General features: G+C 47.2%; 1 protein-coding gene across 3 annotated transcripts in view; it reads left to right on the top strand.

Moving 5' to 3' along the window:
* CALCOCO1 (calcium binding and coiled-coil domain 1) overlaps window positions 1–15824 on the top strand; it is a 30650-nt gene extending 14826 nt beyond the window's left edge. For 2 of the 3 annotated variants that reach the window (XM_048489734.1, XM_048489735.1), the window contains exons 8-15: window positions 86–241; window positions 2488–2742; window positions 4127–4252; window positions 4554–4649; window positions 5649–5760; window positions 6797–7011; window positions 8108–8214; window positions 10021–15824. In XM_048489734.1, the coding sequence (XP_048345691.1) occupies window positions 86–241; window positions 2488–2742; window positions 4127–4252; window positions 4554–4649; window positions 5649–5760; window positions 6797–7011; window positions 8108–8214; window positions 10021–10222 (1269 nt within the window). In that variant the 3' untranslated portion in view covers window positions 10223–15824. Of the gene's footprint in view, window positions 1–85; window positions 242–2487; window positions 2743–4126; window positions 4253–4553; window positions 4650–5648; window positions 5761–6796; window positions 7012–8107; window positions 8219–10020 lie in introns of those variants that run through there. The other variant, XM_048489736.1, reaches the window with a different exon arrangement.
* The last annotated feature ends 4040 nt before the right edge of the window (window positions 15825–19864 follow it).

Raw genomic sequence — 19864 nt, 5'->3', positions numbered from 1 at the left:
AGAAGGAGGTGCAGGTGCCCGGACAAGATTGAAGCCCGCAGGGTAGTACAGTGACAACTGATTGGCTCCCTTCACTTTTCCCTAGGTGAAGCTGCAGGCCTCAGAGGAGGAGAGCCGCAGCTTGGCCTCTGATCTGCTGGAAGCCAAGACCCGCCACGGCGAGAAGGTCTCGCAGACTCTGCTGCTGAAGGAGGACATTAACAAGTTGCAGCAGCAGCTAGCTGCTGCTAATCGCCGTACTGTAAGTGCCGTCCAGCACCCTGCGACTGTATAAGAGTGTCCTTGTTGAGTTAGAACAAAAGACCCCTTCATCTGGTTCTCCCGTCATTTATTTGTTTGCTTCAGTTATGCCCCATTTTATGTCCCGGTTGAGTCTTAAAGCAGCTCACAACATTGTCCCCACCTATGTTTTATCATCACAACAACACTGCAGGGTAGGTTAGGCTGACAGTGTGTGACTGGCCGAAGGTGTCCCACTGAGCTTCCGTGGCATTGCATGGATTTGAGCCGGGATCTCTCAGATCCTAGTCCAGTACCATAACTGCTGTGTCACTGGCTCTCTCGATGGACACAGAACCCCCTGGGACCTCTCAGGGAGAGCAAGATGGAGAGAGCCAACCCAGGTTCCCCACAGCTACCCCACATGCATCTGAGAATCATAGTTTCAATTTGAGGCCATCTGCCCCGCCCAGTGCCACTTTACCTGTTCAGATCTACCTGGACCTACACAGGAAAGAGACAAGAACGTTAAGACTAGGTACTGAAATGTCCTCCTCCCACCCTTTTAAAAAACATCCAACCCAATAAAGAGTTTCAGAGAACTCAAAAACTTGCACGCAGTTTTTGATTGGTGATTAGCTGGCCCTCATAAAATGTATTGCACATCTTTCATTGGGAGGGGGGAGTTGCTTTGGGCCAGCATGGCTACCTGGCCTTCTACTTTTACCAAGGTTTTATTTTTGCCCATCACTGCTAAGTGGGCCCCAGTCAGTGTGATAGATACTGATAACCTTTAATGGCATTATTTACAAAGATTTAAAATAAAAGACAAACATTAAAAGATAAAGTGCAAAGCAAAATTAAGATTGTTTTGTTTATGACCGTGCATAAAAACCTGACCGTTTGCTCTAGCCCAGTGTTTCCCAACCTTTTCGAGGTCAGGGTACCCTTGACCTCACTCTTCATATCTCACGGTACCTCTGCCGCCACCCTCCACCTTCCCCTCCCATTGCCCCTGCTTGCCACACACCCCACCTTCCCCTCCCAGGGTGAAGGGAAGCACTGGGGGTGGGGGTGACTGCTGACCTTGTGGCAGGCCCTGCCCCATGGGCCAGCTCCATGTCCTTGTTGGTGCCGGTGGGAGACACCACAAAAATGAGGGGGGGCGGTAGTGTTGCCGCGGTACCCCTGGGACATGCTCACGGCACCCCAGGGTACCACGGAACCCTGGTTGAGAATGGCTGCTCCAGAGCATCCCTGGATTCGTTGTTTAACAAATAAAGTCTTCTGCTGGTCTGTCTAGTACTCTAAGCCCATCAGTGAGGTTGAGAGGAACTTTGATCTGGCCCTGTTATGAAGGGGGCAGTAATACAGCACATGATGTACAGTTTCTGCAGCTTTCAACGTGCAGTTGCAAAAACGTTCACTTTGAGGTGTTTTGAAGCCTCTTCCATCCCTCAAAGCGGAAGGAAGCACGTTGCATCTGACCAAAGCCCCAGTCAGTGTGGATTTGCCTTATCTTTTGGCGGAAGCCGTCTGTTCTCATTGCCCAGTCTGGTGCTTACATTTGTTGCTCAGTCCCCCAGGAGGAAAAGAGGCAGTGAGTTAATGGATGTGAGAAATGCTGAATTCCAAATGGGATGGTGATGTTGGTTTTCAGAGAAAGGTGGGGGCATGGGAGCGAGATTTCAAAGCACCTTTCCTGATTCTGAAATGGGCTTAATTCCCATTTGAGCAATTAGACCACAGAATCGGGACTCGTCTTGGTCTTTGGGGAGTGGCTTGGTGCTGGGGCTCTTGCATTTTACTAGTAGGCACAGAAAAGAAGCTGGATACGAACCAGCTTCAGTTGCCTAACACACAGCCAGCGTGGTATAGTGGGTAGATAGTTAGACTAGGATTTGGGACACCCACTTGCAAATCCCAGTTCTTCCTTGAAGCTTGCTAAGGTGACCTTGAACCAGTCCTTCTCTTTTAGCTCTCTGGGCTGTAGTAGAGTAGTGCAGAACTAAGTGCAGAACAGAGAATCGTGTACGCTGATCCTGAGCTCCTTGCAGGTGTCCCTTGCACAGAGGTCTGTGACTTGAGGGAGTCGTGTGCAGTGAAGTAAGGGAGACACTGCATGAAAATTTGCTTGATAGATGCAGTAGTGCTGTTTGTGATAGTGATGGTTCCGGCTGCCTTCTGTCATGTTGGCGCTCCCATAATGCTTTGTACGTGGCCTGTTATATTCACCCCTTCCTTCCTTCCCCCCCCCCCCCCCCCCAGGCACAGATGGATGCCTTGTGCGAGCAACTTCGCTCCACGCAGGATATCTTGGCAGCCAGCCAGCAGAAGGTGGCCCTGTTGGGGGACGAGCTGGCCAGCGCTGCCTCCATCCGGGATCGTACCATCTCCGATCTGCACAAGAGCCGCCTGGAAGCGGCGGAGATCAACATCAAACTGGCCGACATGACTCTCAAGTGGAAAGAGGGCAAAGGGCAGTGGTGGAAGGAGAAAGCTACTCTGTTGCAGAATATGGAGGTTTGTGAGCAAGAGAGAGAGAGATGTATTCTGTCTGCTTGGCATCTTATAACGAACCCTTGGTCCCCTATGTCCAGCTGGACAGGTGTCCCTTGCACAGAGGTCTGTGATTTGAGGGAGTGGAGTGCCATGAAGTAAGGGAGACATTGCATGCTGTGGATGAAGGGCAGCAGGTATATTTCTATATGATCCTGTTAGCAGAGTAACATTCAGAATTTTTGCTCTACTTTATGAAATGAACAGCTATCTAGTTAAAGACCAGCCTCTTTACCTCAGAAATCATTAAACATAAGAGAGCTTTACTTAAACTGAGAGATCTCCCAGAATTCCCTGCTGCATGCATACAAGCAAGGCTGTAAATTCCAACAGTGGAGGGGTCGTTGCTTCTGTGTGCCAAAATGATATTAAAGTATGGGAGGAAATTTTAGTCAATTTTGCGCACAGAAAGAATGCATTTTCCGTTTGGCCGACAGGTTTCAATGCTTCAGATTAGTCTGAATCAGGGGTCCCCAACATGGCACCCGCTAACGCCTTCCTTGATGACCACCAAATGTTTTAAGTAAGTGGGTCAGGCTTTTTCCCAGCAGGGCTTCTCATTGGCCATTCAATATTTGATTGGTCATGCAGATTTTTTAAAATGTTACTTAGGCAGTGGCAGCCTCCACAGCTCAAGGTTCTTGACTGAAAGTAAGTGATGTCAGCCATTTTGTGGCTATGCTCACCTCCTTGTGTCAGAATTGCAAAGATTGGAGATCCTTGGTGGAAGGCCACTAAGTGCCAATTTTTTTTTGTTTGAAAACTCAGCATTCTTGGGTTTTTGAAGCACTGAATTGTTCTCCCCAGTTATACTTCTGAGGTAATTACATTGAGTTAATGGAGAGGAGCTTAGAGGTACAAATGAACTAGAGAGCCAGTGTGGTACAGTGGTTAAGAGCAGGTGCACTCTAATCTGGAGAAATGAGTTTGATTCCCCGCTCTGCCACTTGAGCTGTGGAGGTTTATCTGGTGAACTAGATTAGCTTGTGCACTCTGGCACATGCCAGCTGGGTGACCTTGGGGTAGTCACAGTTCTTCGGAGCTCTCTCAGCTCCACCCACCACACAGGGTGTTTGTTGTGAGGGGGGAAGGAAAAGGAGCTTGTAAGCCCCCTTGAGTCTCCTTACAGGAGAGAAAGGGGGGATATAAATCCAAATTCCTCCTCTTCTTTTTCTAAACTAGCATCTTCCTCCAGGTCGGCTAAAAGAAACTCAATTTTATTCGTAAGGGGTAGGAGGGAAATTTCTGCCCTTTATTGTAGAACTGGCCACATTTCCAGCAGAGGAACAGAATTCCCTCTGCGCCTTTGAACTTAACCATTAATTGACCTTCACGGTGATGTTGGCAGGTAGAGAAGGACAAGATCCTGAAGCTGAGTGCTGAGGTGCTGCGCCTAGAGAAGAACGTGCAAGAAGAGCGGGCACAGTGCCAGATCTTGCGTGTGGAGCTGGCACAAGAGCGTGACTCCAGTCTGGTAAACTATAGCCATTGGAAAAGGGATCCCATGGCCTGGCCAGGGTGGGAGCAAATTGACAATTTGAGGAGAGGGCGCTGGTTGTTTCCCCCTCTGTATTCTGCCAGTGGAAACTGCCTCTGTGTTGAAGAACCTAAGGGAGGCAGAAGGCTCTGCCAGTGATAGCATCCTAGATTATTCAATGAGATGTGAGTGTTGGATATTTGTTTCCACAGCAGACTTTCTCCCCACCCAGACTTGCATGCATATATAGTCCTTGCTAATATACTTCGAGACGCATCCTCATACCTTACTCCATCAGGTGCAGGTGTCTGAGAGCCATCGGGAATTACGTGAGCTTCGGGCCGCTCTGCAGGTTGCCCAGAAGGAAAAGGAACATCTTCAGGATGAAAAGCAGGTTGGTGTGTGGACCCATGGTCAGAATCTGAGCAGAAAATACTGGCTGGGAAACGCGTGGTGGTATCAAAGGAGGAGGTCTTTGCCAGAGAGGTGGGTAGAGACTAGGACCAGGAGTAATGGGTTCAAGGTGAAGGAAAAGAGATTCCACCTAAACATCAGCAAAAACTTCCTGACAGTAAGGGCTGTTCGACAGTGGAATGCACTACCTCGGAGAGTGATGGAGCCTCCTTCTTTGGAGGTGTTTAAACAGAGGCTGGATGGCCATCTGATAGAAGTGCTTTGATTGTGTGTTCCTGCATTGCAGGGGGTTGGGCTTGATGGCCTTTGGGGTCTCTTCCAACTCTGATTCTAGGGCCCTTTCCACACACGGGCGGAAACGCACCTCCACCGGCATGAAGTATGCCGGTGGAAGCTCAGGGACCGTTCGCACGCTAGTGTGCGAGCAGCCCTGACTTCCCCTGCAGCCGGAGAGGTGGCTCTGTGCGGAGCTGCCTCTCGTTGGTCCCCCTCCACTCACCTTCTTGTGCAGCATTCCTCTGGAGGACTGCAGGGACCTGGCCACGCTGCCCTGCGACTTGCCAGAGTTCTGCAGTCTCCAGAGGGTCTCCTGCTCAGAGGGGTCGAGCCCCTCCAGAGGGACGCTTGCACAAGAGAAAGGCAAGTGAGTGGGAACCATATGGGGGAAAGCTTAGCGTCTTCCTGGTGGTAGCGTTCTCGTGACCGCGCAGCCAAGGGGATTGCACTTCCTGTTTTTCAGGGGCGGCTTCACGCTGCCCGGGGAAAGTCAGGACGGCGCTGCTGCAAAGCAGCAATGTGTCCTGTGCGAATGCTCTCCCAGGGACAGCGTTTTTGCCGTCCCTGGGACGCTGTATTTGGCCCGTGCAGAAAGGGCTTATGATTCTAGTAGTGCAGGACAGATTAGAGGCTGTTCAGAATCTGGAGAGGTATAGTCTGTCTAGGACCTGGTGCTAATTTCTCACCTATTCCCTACCTTCAGGAGCTGGTGACATACATATGGCGCCTTGAAGAGCGTCTGCAGAAAGTAGCCGATCAGAAATGGAATGAATCTGTTCTAGATGATGAAGAGGACACAGCACAGAATAATCACGGTCAGTCTCCCCACCATCAGCTCTGTCAGCAATTGTGCATTGAGTGCCATATTCTCCTTCCTTTTACTTTTTACAATTCAAATATTAATATCCCACTTCCCTCCCCAAAGTGGTTTCCAACAGAACAAAAAAAACATACACGCAATATAAAAAAACCAAAAACCGCTTTTCCGCAGCACCACCAACCCGAAAAGGCCTGCATCCAAAATAACGTGCAGTCTGTTTGAGTTCTGTCCCTAAAGGATCTCAGTATTAAATAATCATTTTTTTTTGTTTACCATTTTGCATGTTGGCTGTCAACTTCTTTCCCTCCTTTTTTGGTTTCATACTGCTTGCTAACCTGGTCACATGCTCTTGGTGTTTACATTCCATACTAGAGGGTCCGTGGCTCAGTGGAATGCAGAAAGTCCCAAGTTCAGTCACCGGTATCTCCAGTTACCGGGACCAGGTGTAGTAGTGTGGTTAAGAGCAGGTGGATTTTAATCTGGAAAACCAGGTTTAATTCCACACTCCTCCACCTGATTGGCAGAGACTTATCTGGTGAACCAGATGTGTTTCTGCACTCCTACATTCCTGCTGGGTAACCTTGGGCAAGTCACAGTTCTTCAGAACTCTCTCAGCCCCACTTACCTCATAAGGTGTCTGTTGTGGGGAGAGGAAGGGAAAGGAGCTTGTAAGCCACCTTGAGTCTCCTTACAGGAAAGAAAGGTGAGGTATAAATCCAAGCTACTCCGCCTCCTCCTCCCTCTCGCCAGCTCAGCTTGCCTCCTTCTTCTTTCCTCCTCCTCCTCCTCCTCCCTCCCTCCCTCCCTCCCTCCTCCTCCTCTTCTTCTTCTTCTTCTTCTTCTTCTTCTTCTTCTTCTTCTTCTTCTTCTTCTTCTTCTTCTTCTTCTTCTTCTTCTTCTTCTTCTTCTTCTTCATCATCATAATGTGAAGCACCTCTGCCTGAGACCCTGGACAGCCACTGCCAGTCTGAGTAGGAAATACTGACCCTGATGATATGAGGCTGCTCCCTGTGTGTTCTTACCCCTCCCAGGCTCCCTGGATTCGGCACTGTCTGACTCTGAGGATGAGAGTCCCGAGGACATGCGCCTGCCAGCCCAGCTGGGTTCCTACAGCCTGTGTGACAACCGAGCAGCTGCCACCACGCCACCCTGTGCCCGCGAACTGGCTCATGCTGTGGTGATCAGCCAACCGGCACCCATTGCCAGTCAGATTAAACAACCACCTGAGGACTCCAGTTCTGACTCGGTGAGACCCTGAGAAACAATAAGCATTTGCTGGAGGGATCCCTGTCCAGCCAAGAGTGTGTGAGTCAGATGAGGGTAGACAGGTAGTGTTTCATAAGTGAGTCCTGAAAATGGCGCCCATAGGTACCATGTGCTTGCTGATGCATTTTCTGATGCCCACCCCCTTCTTCCTCAAAGCAAAAAGCCAATCCTCACTGTCTTCTATCTCATTGAAGCAGGAGATTCTTCAGAAGACACCAAGAAGTATCATCGTAGAATCTGAAGGAAGCCCAAGGTCACCCAGCTGGCATGTGTTGGAGTGCACAAGCTAATCTGGTTCACCAGATTGGAGTGCACAAGCTAATCTGGTTCACCACAACTCAAGTGGCAGAGTGTGGAGGCTTATCTGGTGAACCAGATTAGGTTGTGCACTCCAACACATGCTAGCTGGGTGACCTTGGGCTAGTCACAGTTCTTCGGAGCTCTCTCAGCCCTACCCACCTCACAGGGTGTTTGTTGTGAGGGGGGAAGGAAAAGGAGATTGTAAGTCCCTTTGAGTCTCCCTACAGGAGAGAAAGGGGGGGTATAAATCCAAACTCCTCTTCTTCTAAGTGAAAGTATGCATTACATGAGAAAGTGCTTTTTCGTTTCTATCAGTTGCATTTGTAGGATCCTATGTTCTGGTACTCTGAGAGAGGGAGAGAAAACATTTGTTTGTTTGCAAAATTTGTGACCTTGTTGCCCCTTAAGAGCTACCAAAGCAGCTTTCGATTCACTCTGTCCCCATAATAGTGCAGAATTCTGTTGTGTTTCCTGTGGTCCTCTTTCAGATCTGTGGTCACAGGTTGGGTTTTTGTTTTCCAAATGGCCACCAGAGATCACAATCTCACTTTTGCAAGGAAGGCCAGCAACATACACTCACAAGCAGGGTGTGAAGGATGTGATAGCCTTCTCCCATTACGTTTAACCCCAGCATCAGAGATTGGGGTATACTGCCTCTGAACACTGTGTGCCATATTGGTTCCCACAGACGGGAGAAAGGAAGGGACTGCTAGCTGAGGCTGAGTTGTAGCCAATGTCAGACCTGTTTTGGACAACTTTTCCCTTTGCACGTTTAGGAGGCAGAGGATGAGAAGGCCGTCCTGATGGCAGCTGTGCAGAGCGGGGGTGAGGAAGCCAGCCTGCTCCTCCCAGAGGTGGGCAGCGGCTTCTATGAAGTGGCCAGGTGAGTATTGCTGTGTGGCTCCAGATTGCTTCTTCCACTACACCTGCCGGTGTAGTGTAGTGGTTAAGAACAGGTGCGCTCTAATCTCAGGAGCCGGGTTTGATTCGCCACTCTGCCACTTGAGCTGTGGAAGCTTATCTGGTGAACCAGATTAGCTTGTGCACTCGAACACATGCCAGCTGGGTGACCTTGAGCTAGTCACAGTTCTTGGGAGCTTTCTCAGCCCCACCCACCTCACAGGGTGTTTATTGTTGGGGGGGGAGGGAAAGGAGATTGTAAGCCTCTTTGAGTCTCCTTACCGGAGAGAAAGGCGGGGGGGATATAAATCCAAACTCTTCTTCCTCCTTTTTAAAAATTACACTTTGCTGCTATAGAAAGGGAGATTGATTGGCTCTTGCAACTATTGCCACTGTTGCAATTCTTCAGATGCCGGTAATGTCTAAAATTGCCTTGAAACAAATGGCCGAGGCTAGCCCCATCTCAGAAGCAAAGCAGGTCGGCCCTGATTAGTCTATGGATGGGAGACCACCAAGGAAGTCCAAAGTTCCAATGCAGAGGCGGGCAATGGCAAACCACCTCTTTTGCCTTGAAAACCCTGCAGGGTAGCTGTAACAGCTCCAATTGGATGGTACTTTCTACCACCCCAAGAATTTTTCATCCTCGGAATCCTGTTTAAAAGGAAAAAAATAGAACAAATATCTAAACCTTGCGCTTTCAAAGATGGGCTGGAAAGCATGGGGGCCTTTTCACTGAAATCTAAAGCCAAAGGGGTTTCAGAGATTTTAAGAGACTAATGAAATGAGAGCCTTTTATAGCTCTGTGGCTCTTGGCGAGCAAAACCAGACTGATTATGCAAACTAGTAAGAAAAGCAAGAATAAATTATGCAAACTAAGAGAAATTATGCAAATATGCTACTTGTTACATGTTGTATTGATGGTGCAGATTTCCACTTTTCCCAGAGTAAGATGTAGATTGTTCTGTTCCAAATTGCTAATGCTTTAGCACTATATATACAATTTACAAGTTTACAGCCCAAGATTTGCCTAGTTAGATATCCTTTTATTTTAGTTAGATTCTGCTTTTGTTCTTAATGTGGACCCGAAGCAGCTTACAATATAGAAAAATATCTCCGAAAGCCACAAGAAACTGGGGGGAGTGTTCTTTTCACCAAGTAGGTCTCCTTGAGAGCCAACATGGTGTGGTAGTTAAGAGTAGTGGACTCTAATCTGGAGAACCAGGTTTGATTCCCCGCTCCTCCACATGACCTGCGGACTCTTGTCTGGTGAACTGGACTTGTTTCCCTGCTCCTGCACATGAATCCTGCTGGATGACCTTGGGCTGGTCACAGTTCTCTATGAATTCTCTCAGCCCCACTTCACAAGGTGTCTGTTGTGGTGCAAGGAAGGGAAAGGAGTTTGTAAGCCCCTGTGAGACTCCTGACAGAAGAGAAAGGTGGGGGTAAAAATCCAAACTCCTCCTCCTCTTCTAGCCAGTCTTTCACCCGTCTTTCAGCTATTGGCAGCACTGTTCTCCCTATTGTTCACACATTACTTTATCAATGCTTGTTATGTCCTGTGCTTGACTTGATAGGTCCATTGGCTTTGGTACCATGACGAGGTCTCTCACCTACATTAGTACTATAGCTTGACTCAGTCTTGGCTTTTACTAAGCATGGGTCTGAGTCACTTCCGCTGCTGACCCAACCAGAAACAGCTTTCCCAAATTCAAGTGCAGGGCCTGGGATTTACATCGTTTGCTTCCCCCCCAATCTCTTTTGTTGTTGTTGTTGTTCTCTCCCCATGCAGTGGTCTGACAGCGCAGCAGATGTCAGAATCGGGGTCCTGCGGTATGGGCGCGTCCCCGTTGGACCTGCCCTCGCCTTCGCTTTGGAAGGAGTGCCCCATCTGCCACGAGCGCTTCCCGCCCGAGAGTGACAAGGAAGCTCTGGATACGCATGTTGATGGGCACTTCTTTTTTAACACCCATGACCCCTTCCCTTTCGAGTGACTTCATTTCCTGCCCTACCCACTAAGTCCCCTTGACTTCCTTCACCCTCTTCAATGGGACCCAGGCTGGATGTCTTCTCCCTTCAGTGGACAGTCTTGTAAGATGGATACTGGGCTCCTGCTGAATGGCATCAGGTGCTAAGCGGCAGCAAAGGGGGTGTCATCGTCCTGGGGCCTTCTGCAAGGCAGTGTAGTCAGCCAGCTTGCGTTGAGAGGCACAAAGTCAGCTGCCACCACCCACACACACTTAAAGCCACATGCACAGACATGAAACCAAAATTGGGAAGAGAGCTCAGGATTTTACTCATCGGCTTCCTTTAATCTCTTGTATGAGTTTTGGGGAGCACATACACAGAGGGCCTGTTCACAGCATTGGTTATTCTGCAGTGTTGTGAGTTTGGTCTTCCCATGGAATGCCGGTGCTTTTTCAAAAGGCTCTTGGCTCTCTACTCATTTGTCCTGGTATAACCAATTATGTACTGGTTGTGCAAGCAGCCGCTACCGTTATGGGCAAAGTTTACGGTTCAGTGGAGAAATATTGTGACTGCAGCCAAGAACGTATAACTGAAAGTATGTGGTTCCGTGTATATAAGAATTTTAACTTGAGATAGCAACATCTGTGCACTGCCACACCACACACTTCACTAACCTATTCATAGAAACATTTTATCATCCTGTACAGCATGAACTTCAAGATTTACATGAGCATCAAATGACCAATGGTCATTCCACTGTGCACAGGGACAGATAAACCATAGCCTCACGTGAGCATATACATACGTATTTTGGATTTCTCTGTTTCGGACTTTAGACACTCACACATTTAATTGTTCCACCTCTTCACAGTGTAGAATCACAACTCCACCCAGATTTAAAAATGCACATTGAAGAATTTGCACTGGGGGCGCAGGGTTAAATGTTACTCTCTGTCCTTCACAAGCTTCAGCCTGCTCTTAGTAGTCACCAGGACAAAGGGTGCCACAGAAGGCGTGTAGAAATGAAGGCAGGGATGACTCAGAAGATGAGAAAGAAGTATTTGAGGAGAGAGAGCCAAGGGCAAGAAAGTCCCAGTTGAAGTGGCAAGAAAGTCCCAGTTGAAGTGGCACAACAACCAGATCTTCAAGTTTATTCCCAGGGGTTTATCACATAGGGACAGGCATGCATTATTTCTTGTGACTTCAGTGCCTGCCAGTACAGCACAGCAGTCTCAAGCTATCTGCATGCCAGGTTTCCCCTCAGTCTCCTTGCCTCAGTACCTCAGTCGTGGCCTTCTCCCAGACCACCTTGGCTTTATCAGTATTTTTTAAAACTGCATCTGAGTATTGTTCGTCAGAATTCCTAGCTTTCACACACAAAAAAGTCAGTGTGGATGTAAGGTCTTTCCTCTTACATCTCCACAATGAAAAGGGGTAGCCAGTTACTTTTCTTCTTTTTTAAATGGAAACTGGCAATGTAGGGAACCTGTTATACCATCATATCAATGTAAAAATAGTTGGCAAACTGAAGATTAACTGCTAGCCCATGGTTTCACATTGATGGTCCAATCGAATAGAAACCCCATTTTGCAGATTTATCAAAAGGTAGGAAAATTCACCCTTGAACTCTGTCAGTGGTGAATTTTTAAAATGGCAAAGGTACATTAGGAGTTGAATAAGTGCATGAAATGAGAGAGGGTTGAGGCCTAGCCAGGGATGAAAGCAACAAGCATGTGCAGAGGGCTAATATTTCCCCTAGCTTTGACACAGATGCAAAGACATATCTAGGGAAAACGTTGCCCAGTGCAAAATCTAAGTTTTCCGCCCCATCCCCACCCCTGTACGGACCGCCCTCCCCCACCACAACCAAACAACTTTTTTTTGCACCAGGTCTTGAAGTCAATGTATGGACCCTGAGGAGGGGAGGAGGAGAGGGGGGGTGATTTTCTGTGTCCCCCCACATGACTAAATTACCACAGGCTGGGGACATTTGACTCCATATGTCCCCCAGGCAGTACACCCTTGCGCAGATGTTAAGTTTCTTGCTGCTGATACCAGAAAGGGAAAAATAAATGGCACCCTTGCAGTGAGAGGTATCTGAGGTAAAACAGGGTTAGCAGGTGCCCTTGTGGTGTATCTGGGTTATGCTAATTCAGACTGCAAGGAGGAAATCCAAAGGTGGAATGCATCCCCACACCAAATGGCCCCTGCATGTTCATTATTAGGATGTCAAGAAGAGTTTCAAGCTAGCCTTCTTTCCCCAATATATCTAGTTTTGTATATGTAGGGAATATTTGATGTGTGGCAGCATTCAAATGTCCGATTGCCCCAGCTGCGCTCAACCAACACAGTCCCCGCAGTGGAAGCTTCAGGTTAGGCTCTGTCAATTGAACTAGAAACGCTTGGTATGTGAGGAGAAAACTAACCAAGGGATGGAAATGAATGAATGTGGGTATTTATTGTTTTAGCCACAAGCCCTTATATCAGCGCAAAAAAAACAACCAAAAGGTTTTATTGCTTTCATTTATATATTATATGGCATTGTTTTCCCCCCTCCCCCGCCCCCGTAATAATAGCTAAAGCTACCAGACTCACAGCCACGTAAATTAGAATAAAGCAAAGAAGAACTTCTAATAAAACCACCTCTGGCACATCTCAGCCATTCCAGGGGATAAACACTGTACAGATTCTCCAGACAGGTTTTTAAAAAATGATCAATATCCTTCTTTAAAAGCAGCTGTGACATAAAGAAGTAAAAGTTGAGCAAGTTGAGGTAATTTAATAATAACTCAAAAGAGTATTCTCAAAACGTCTGAAAATGAAGAGTTCCTAATGTGAGGAGAGTCAGGACCAGGCTAGATGTTACAGTGGCAATAGGTTAGATCATAGATGTCATAGCATTATGGTTGGCCCTCATTCCTTGCCTGACAAGGAATTTAAAAGGCCATTGGTGGCAAGATTAAAATTTAGGTCCTCCCCAGAGGTGGTCTGAATCAGGGTGATGTGAGTTCTCCAATATACCCCATAAGTCTCACATATTCTGCCCTCCCCCCAGAAGTTAACAAGGCAAATCATATACGTTTATTTAAGCAGTGACACAGTTCTGTTTCCAAAATAAGTGATAGCAAAGAATCAGTGTTTCAGGGGGAAAAAATAGCCAAGTTAGGATCTCCCATCTTAGTGATCGATTGGGTTGTATCCCTCTGCTCTGCTAAGTGTGGAACTGTCGTCCAGTGCAAGGAATCCATTGAAGAGGCTCTTTCTCCAGAGGAAAGGTCCTTCCTCCAGATAAAGGGTTAAATCCCACCTCAAATTTCTGCACATGCAAAGAAGAGATGGTTTTTGCCAGTCCCCCCATTCCCACTTCCCCCAACTTATTCCTGTGATTCCCCCAGAAGAAGCATTTCAGAGCAGCATTTTGGCCAGCAGGAGGAAGAACAGGTGTAGATCTTGTGTGAGGTCCAAGCCAAAGGCTGCTCAGTTAATGGAGGCGAGTGGGCTATAACTGTACTTTGAGCTTTCATAGCACCAAACCGGAACAGGATCTTCCGGAAAGGATCAGAGTAGCAGAGAAGGTCATGGGGATAAATTCAAGTGGTTAGAGGTGGAGGCGGGAGATACTAGCAAATATAGTTTGGGTGAAGGTCAAAGAGTTGTAAAAGAGTCTCCCTTACCCCAGACCCCATGCTTCAGAGGAAGGGCAATCTTTGATGGCCCAATCAGATTCTTAAGCCTTTCTTTGCCGTCAGAAAGCCTAGAAACATGGCTCGCTTTTTTGAAGCTTGCTTTTAATGATGATGTAAAAAGAAGCTGCAGTTTTCAGGATGTGAAATCATGTCCTGGGAGTACCAGATGACCGAGGTCCACAATCAGCCCGCCTGTGATTACCCTCGTAGCCTAACTCCAGTTCTGATATGGAGGAGGTCCCAAACATTTACTCATTATGTTTGGGATTCTGCAATAGCAGCAAAAATGTTACTTGCGTATTCACCAGTCTGTGCAGGTCTGATGCATGTAAGGCATATGGGGCCTTCTATGTGTCATCCAGATAACAACCCAGTATTATCATCGGCCTTGGGATAGCTCAGCAGTGCAATAGGATGCAGCCAGGAGCAGTGTGAGGGCTGTCGTTTCTAGCTGAAAGATTATTCTGTGGTTCCTCCTGCCTCAGACAAAACAGAGGAACAGTAGCGGAGATGTAACCTTGAGCGAGGCCTGCAGATCCAGTTTAAGCAATATTTGTTACTTGACAGGGGGCAGGTAGGATAAAGTAAAAGACAGTCCCCAGCGCAAGCACCTTGTCATTATTAACCCATGGTATGATGCCACATCGTAACATTCACTAGGCAGATTTTGTTTACGGATTGGTTTGCCACTGTCCACCCTAGTTGTCTACACTTCACCCCCAGCAATCTGGATACTTAGAAGGGCGGAAGTTTGAGCCAGCTACCTGAAACTGACTTCCACTGGGATCAAACTCAAGTCATGAGTAGAGCTTTGACTGCTGTACTGCAGCTTACCACTCTGTGCCATGGGGCTCTGAGGGGAACAGAAAGTGTGCCCATAATGATCCTATCACTTCCTAGCCTGGCTCCCATTGGTAGGGATATTATCTGGTAGCTTGCACATGCAGCAGAACTGTGTGCTACAAGTTGGACTGTACTATTCAAATGAGAGAGCATTTCTTTGATTGCTCTCCCCGGAATGTAAACGTTCCCCCCGTCGACTGAGATCATGCATATCAGGGAAGCAAGGGTTCTTCCCCTGATGGGGTAGTTAAAATACATCTGAGTTTCTGCGTAGGGGAGAATTCAGACACATAATAGTCCTTTGACTGCTTTTATGGTACAGTCCAAGAAAGGTGTTTCTGCTGCATGGGCCTATGGATTCTGAAACTGACAAGGACTTCTGATGATGTTTCTCATAATGACTGCTGAGTCACACTTCAGTGATAACTGGAGGGCAGAAGGCAGCAAATCCCCCCGCCCCCCGCCGCCATTGTTCCTTAGGTAGACTTGGGTATTCCCTGATTTGGTTTCAAACTAGCCCTTTCTCAGCGCTTTCTGCTACCGCTTCCTCTGCTTGCCGGCCCGCTGCCGCATGCGCCTCCCTCTCTCTGCAGTGCAAACCAGCCTTCCCATGTTGAGTTCTCTCATCATGTTGGTTTTATTAAATTGTCTGCATTTTAACTCCCTTCCCTGTATATATTGCCCCTGCTTTCCCCCTGCCATGTTTATCCCCCTGCTTTGCACTTGCTTTGTAATAATGTTTTTTGCACGCAAGGGACTTGTCTTTCTCCTGCCTCTGGGATTTTCGCCAGGCCCCGGGAAAAGAATGCCAGGCCCACGTGCAGCTGTAGCAACAGAGAAGGAAAGAGAGAAATGACTCTAGTGACTGTGCCTTTTTTTTGGAGAGGCTGTAACCCCTCCACACACACGTGCGCGGGAACCTCTTTTTCTCCACCATTGTGTGCTGCGTTTGTGGTCGTGAGTTTCTCTTCTGTTTCCAGGCATACCCATTATTGTATTGTCGAAGGCTTTCACGGCCGGATTCAACTGGTTCTGGTGGGTTTTCCGGGCTGGGTGGCCGTGGTCTGGTGGATCTTGTCCCTCTGTGATACATCTCTGAAGATGCCAGCCACAGATGTAGGCGAAACGTTAGGAACAAGATCCACCAGACCACGGCCACACAGCCCGGAAAACCCACAAGATACCAATTATTCTTTCCTGAAAAAAAAGGAGGGGGGCGCTTTTGTTTGTTTTTTGACTGGGTGTAATGGTTGATGGCAAAAGCTCAAAGCAATAACCTCCTGATCTTGACATGACCCCAAGTCTATGTATAGGGTGTATATAATATATAAATATTTATATTTATACGACATGTTGCAGCTATTCTAATAAAATCCGGTCTCTTCGCAACAGCCTGCCTGCACGTCTGTTGAATGGTTGCAACTGGTAAGTCTGTGATAGAGCATCGCTCTGTGTCGTCAGGCCTGCTCAATTGGGCAATGGAATTCCATGGCATTGCCCGTGGACCCTAGTTGAGCCAAGGGGAAGGAGAACTGTGATAAAATGTCTTCTCAGCTGCATCATGCTGGGCTTCTATGAGGGAATAGAACTGGTTGGGGCTCAGCAGTGTAGAGTATGTGGCTTGTATGCAGAAGGTCCCAGGTTTAATCCCTGACATTTTCCAGTTCAAGGATACCACATAGTAGGCATACCCTTTGGTTTCCTTTCTTACTAATATATTGTGGTGGAGCGTATCAGCAGAGTTTAAAGCGGAGTCACTCTGGTAAGATGAGAAGTTTAGTAGTCTTCTTGCACTCACTGCAATCTTCTATCACACTTGGGGGAAAAATACTCTCCACGCAAGATGTACTTTCCATAGGAAGGTTTTACTTTAGCAGTTGCAAGGTTACATAAGTCTATTCTATACAAGACTATAATACTATACCATACAGAACTCTTCAGCAAGAACAAAGTTTAACATACACAGAACTTAACTCTCAGTTTCTACCTCTATCTCAACTCAGCATATATAATGCATGCATCAGGGATACTTTTCCCCGCCCACGCAATAGCCTCTCATTGGTCTAGAATTACTGTTGAATTCACCAATCATGTTAAAGGTCAATCTTTGCTACTTTTGCCTCTAGACTGACTGTCTCTGTCCTCTGGGTTTTGCAAACCTCTGTTAACTCAGAAGATGACCTTTTTGTGAACTTTTCTCTCTTTTCTTATATATCATGACAGAGTGGCCCCTTTGACCTGCACCATTCTGTATAGCTATCCAAGGCATCTAAGCACCAGCGTCCTCTCAAGTCTCTGGTCAGCAACGCATCCACTTGTCTGGTCTACCTGGCCCTCAAAGGGGGTTTCTTTCACTCTGTTCTGCTACCTGGCTGCTTTTCTGAATTAGGTTGTACCCCTCAATTATTACATTCTAATCATGAGGCTCGTCCCACTAGGTTTCAGTGATACCTATTATATCATATTTGCTTTGCTATGTTAATAGTTCAAGTTCCTCTTGTTTATTTTCCAAGCTCTGTGCATTAGTGTAAAGACATCGAAGGCCTGGCTGCTTATTTAAAAAAAAATTCCCTCCCATTGTTGGGTTCTTGAACTATTATCTCTAGCACTTGTGGAACTCCTATCCACTTGAATACTGTCTCCCTTCCCCACATAACTAAAGCCGTCCTGATCAGGTTTGTGAGCCTTCTAGCAAATATTTCCTACCTACAGCCCATCTCTTGCCAGTAGTCCATCTTCATGAAACCGCCAACTGTGGTCCAAGAAGTCAAAAAGGTCCTGGCAGCATCACCTGCGAAGCCATTATTCTTTCCCTCCCTGGGCTGTGTTCTTCAACCAGGAGTAGAGTTGAAATGACAACCTGTGCATCCAGATCCTTCAGCTTCCTTCCCAGAGCCTCAACATCCCTTGTGATGTCCTGACAGCTACATCTTGCAGTGTCATTTGTTCCCACGTAGATCAAAAGGAAAGGATAACTATCAGTCTTGTCAGCCTCTCTGTGATATTATGGATTTTTGCCTCAGGAAGACAACCCACCTCTTGAGACATTTTGTCAGGCCTGCAAGTCACTGCTTCCGTTCCCCTCAGCACGAAGTCCCCTACCACCACCATATGTCTCCCCTGGGGATTTGCAGGGGCCATTCCATGGGCTGAACCTTCTGTCACTTGCACATTCTCCAAGAGCTGACTCTGTTGTTCCTATGCCTGTTCCTTAACTTCATTGACAAGGGAGAGACCTTCAAATCTATTCTGTAGCTTCAAACTCACAGAATGCTCCCTGGTCCTTCCACTTCTATGTATCACATTACTCCATGGATATTTAGTAGTCTTAAACAGTACAGAGACAGATTTATGTGCCTCTCTTTCAAAAAGTCCCCTACTAAACTCCCCTGCAAAAAAATAAGTGTCAGTTTTGCCTGTTCAGCCAAGCTGTTGTTCACTGATCTCCAGAGATTGAGACCTGTTAGCTGAAGACTCTCTCCCTGTCAAGTCTCTAACCCACCTACTACTCTACAAAAATACTGGATCTTAGTGATAAAAACTGCACACACCACTGCCTCTCAAAGATTTCTCAAAAAAGCTGGATGGCAATTAAATAGTGGTGGTGATTTACCAGAAACCCCACCTCTCAGAAGCCGGAGGCAAGCACATACCCAAATAAACAAAGGGGGAAAAAAACCCACAAACAAAAGCCTTCCCAGGCCCTCAAAAAAACAATCACACAGGCTCTTAGAAACACACATAGCGAAAGATATGGTTTTAAGGCTAACCCCAAAAAAACAGAGCTCACCTTTGGCTCTCTGTTCAGCTGCCATCTGCTGCCTCTCAGGTCCCTTCTGCACATGCAGAATAATGCACTTTCAATCCACTTTCACAATTGTTTGCAAGTGGATTTTGCTATTTTGCACAGTAAAATCTAGCTACATTGAAAGTGGATTGAAAGTGCATTATTCTGCATGTGTGGAAGCGGCCTAAGAGATTACAATGCATGTCATTGCCCCTCAGAGGTTTCTCAAAAGAGCTGGATGGCAGTTAAATAGAGCTGGTGACTCATCAGGAAAGCTCTTGTGAGGAGGATACTTGGATTATGATGATCTACCTTGCACGTTCGTAAATGAACTGGGAATTGAGCCAACCAGAGACACCCACCACAGTACTGAAAATGTAGTGAAGTTTGAACAGGAATTGTGCATCAACCCTCCACTGACATCCAGGCTCTGTCAAGCTCCCAAGCTGTCAAATGTTGCAGATAGTTGCACTGGTCTAATAGCAAGATCCAAAAACAAAATCCACCTAATACCTCTTATAAGGACCAACCAAAATAACACAAAGTACTGGGCAAGTTTTCAAGTTCCCTAGAACCCCTTAGGTGGGATGTTAAAGACAAAAATACGGGGAGATGTTTCAGGTCCCTTATCTGCATTCTGTGTAGGTCTGAATAGATGGTGGCAGTGGCGGGATTCAGTCAGTTCGCACCGGTTCAGGAGAACCAGTAGCTAATTTTTTGCTTAGTTCCCTGAACTGGCTGAATCCCACCATCCCAGGGGAGTGGGGACGAGGGGGCTTTCCGAGCCCTGGATCAAAAGGTTGGGAGGAAAAGGCCCCGGCTAGGCCAGCTACGTTCCTCCGCAGCAGCCAGGTAAGTGGGCAGCCAGGGGAGGGCAAACCATTAGATAAATTAATAGAATCCCACCACTGGATGGTGGTGCTGGGTAAAGCTAGTATCGGGCTACACCTCTGACCTATGAGAAAGAAGCTCCCTCCAATGGTTACCTCCAATTGTAAATATAAAAACAAGGGGTTAATCAAACGTCTCTCCAGCAGCATTCAGAAACCACAGATACCTTAGAAGACTGAGAGCACAGAGGGAAAGTGCTCCCAAAGGCACCTGGTGGGCCACTGCGAGTAGCAGAATGCTGGACTAGATGGACTCTGGTCTGATCCAGCAGGCTAGTTCTTATGTTCTTATGTTCTTATCATAGCAATAACAAAATTAACAAAATTTCAGTTGATGCACTCAATTACTACTTACACAAGGGGGGCGGGTGACAGAATCTGCCAGAAATCTGCAGACTTCCTGTTTGGGTGAGTGCTGATTGAGCTAACATCTTGAAAGCCCTTTGTAAGTAGTCCTGAAAG

The sequence above is a fragment of the Sphaerodactylus townsendi genome, linkage group LG03, assembly GCF_021028975.2.
Source record: "Sphaerodactylus townsendi isolate TG3544 linkage group LG03, MPM_Stown_v2.3, whole genome shotgun sequence".
NCBI lineage: Eukaryota > Metazoa > Chordata > Lepidosauria > Squamata > Sphaerodactylidae > Sphaerodactylus > Sphaerodactylus townsendi.
The sequence above is the reverse complement of the archived record's forward strand: the minus strand, read 5'-3'. Positions and strand labels throughout refer to the sequence as shown.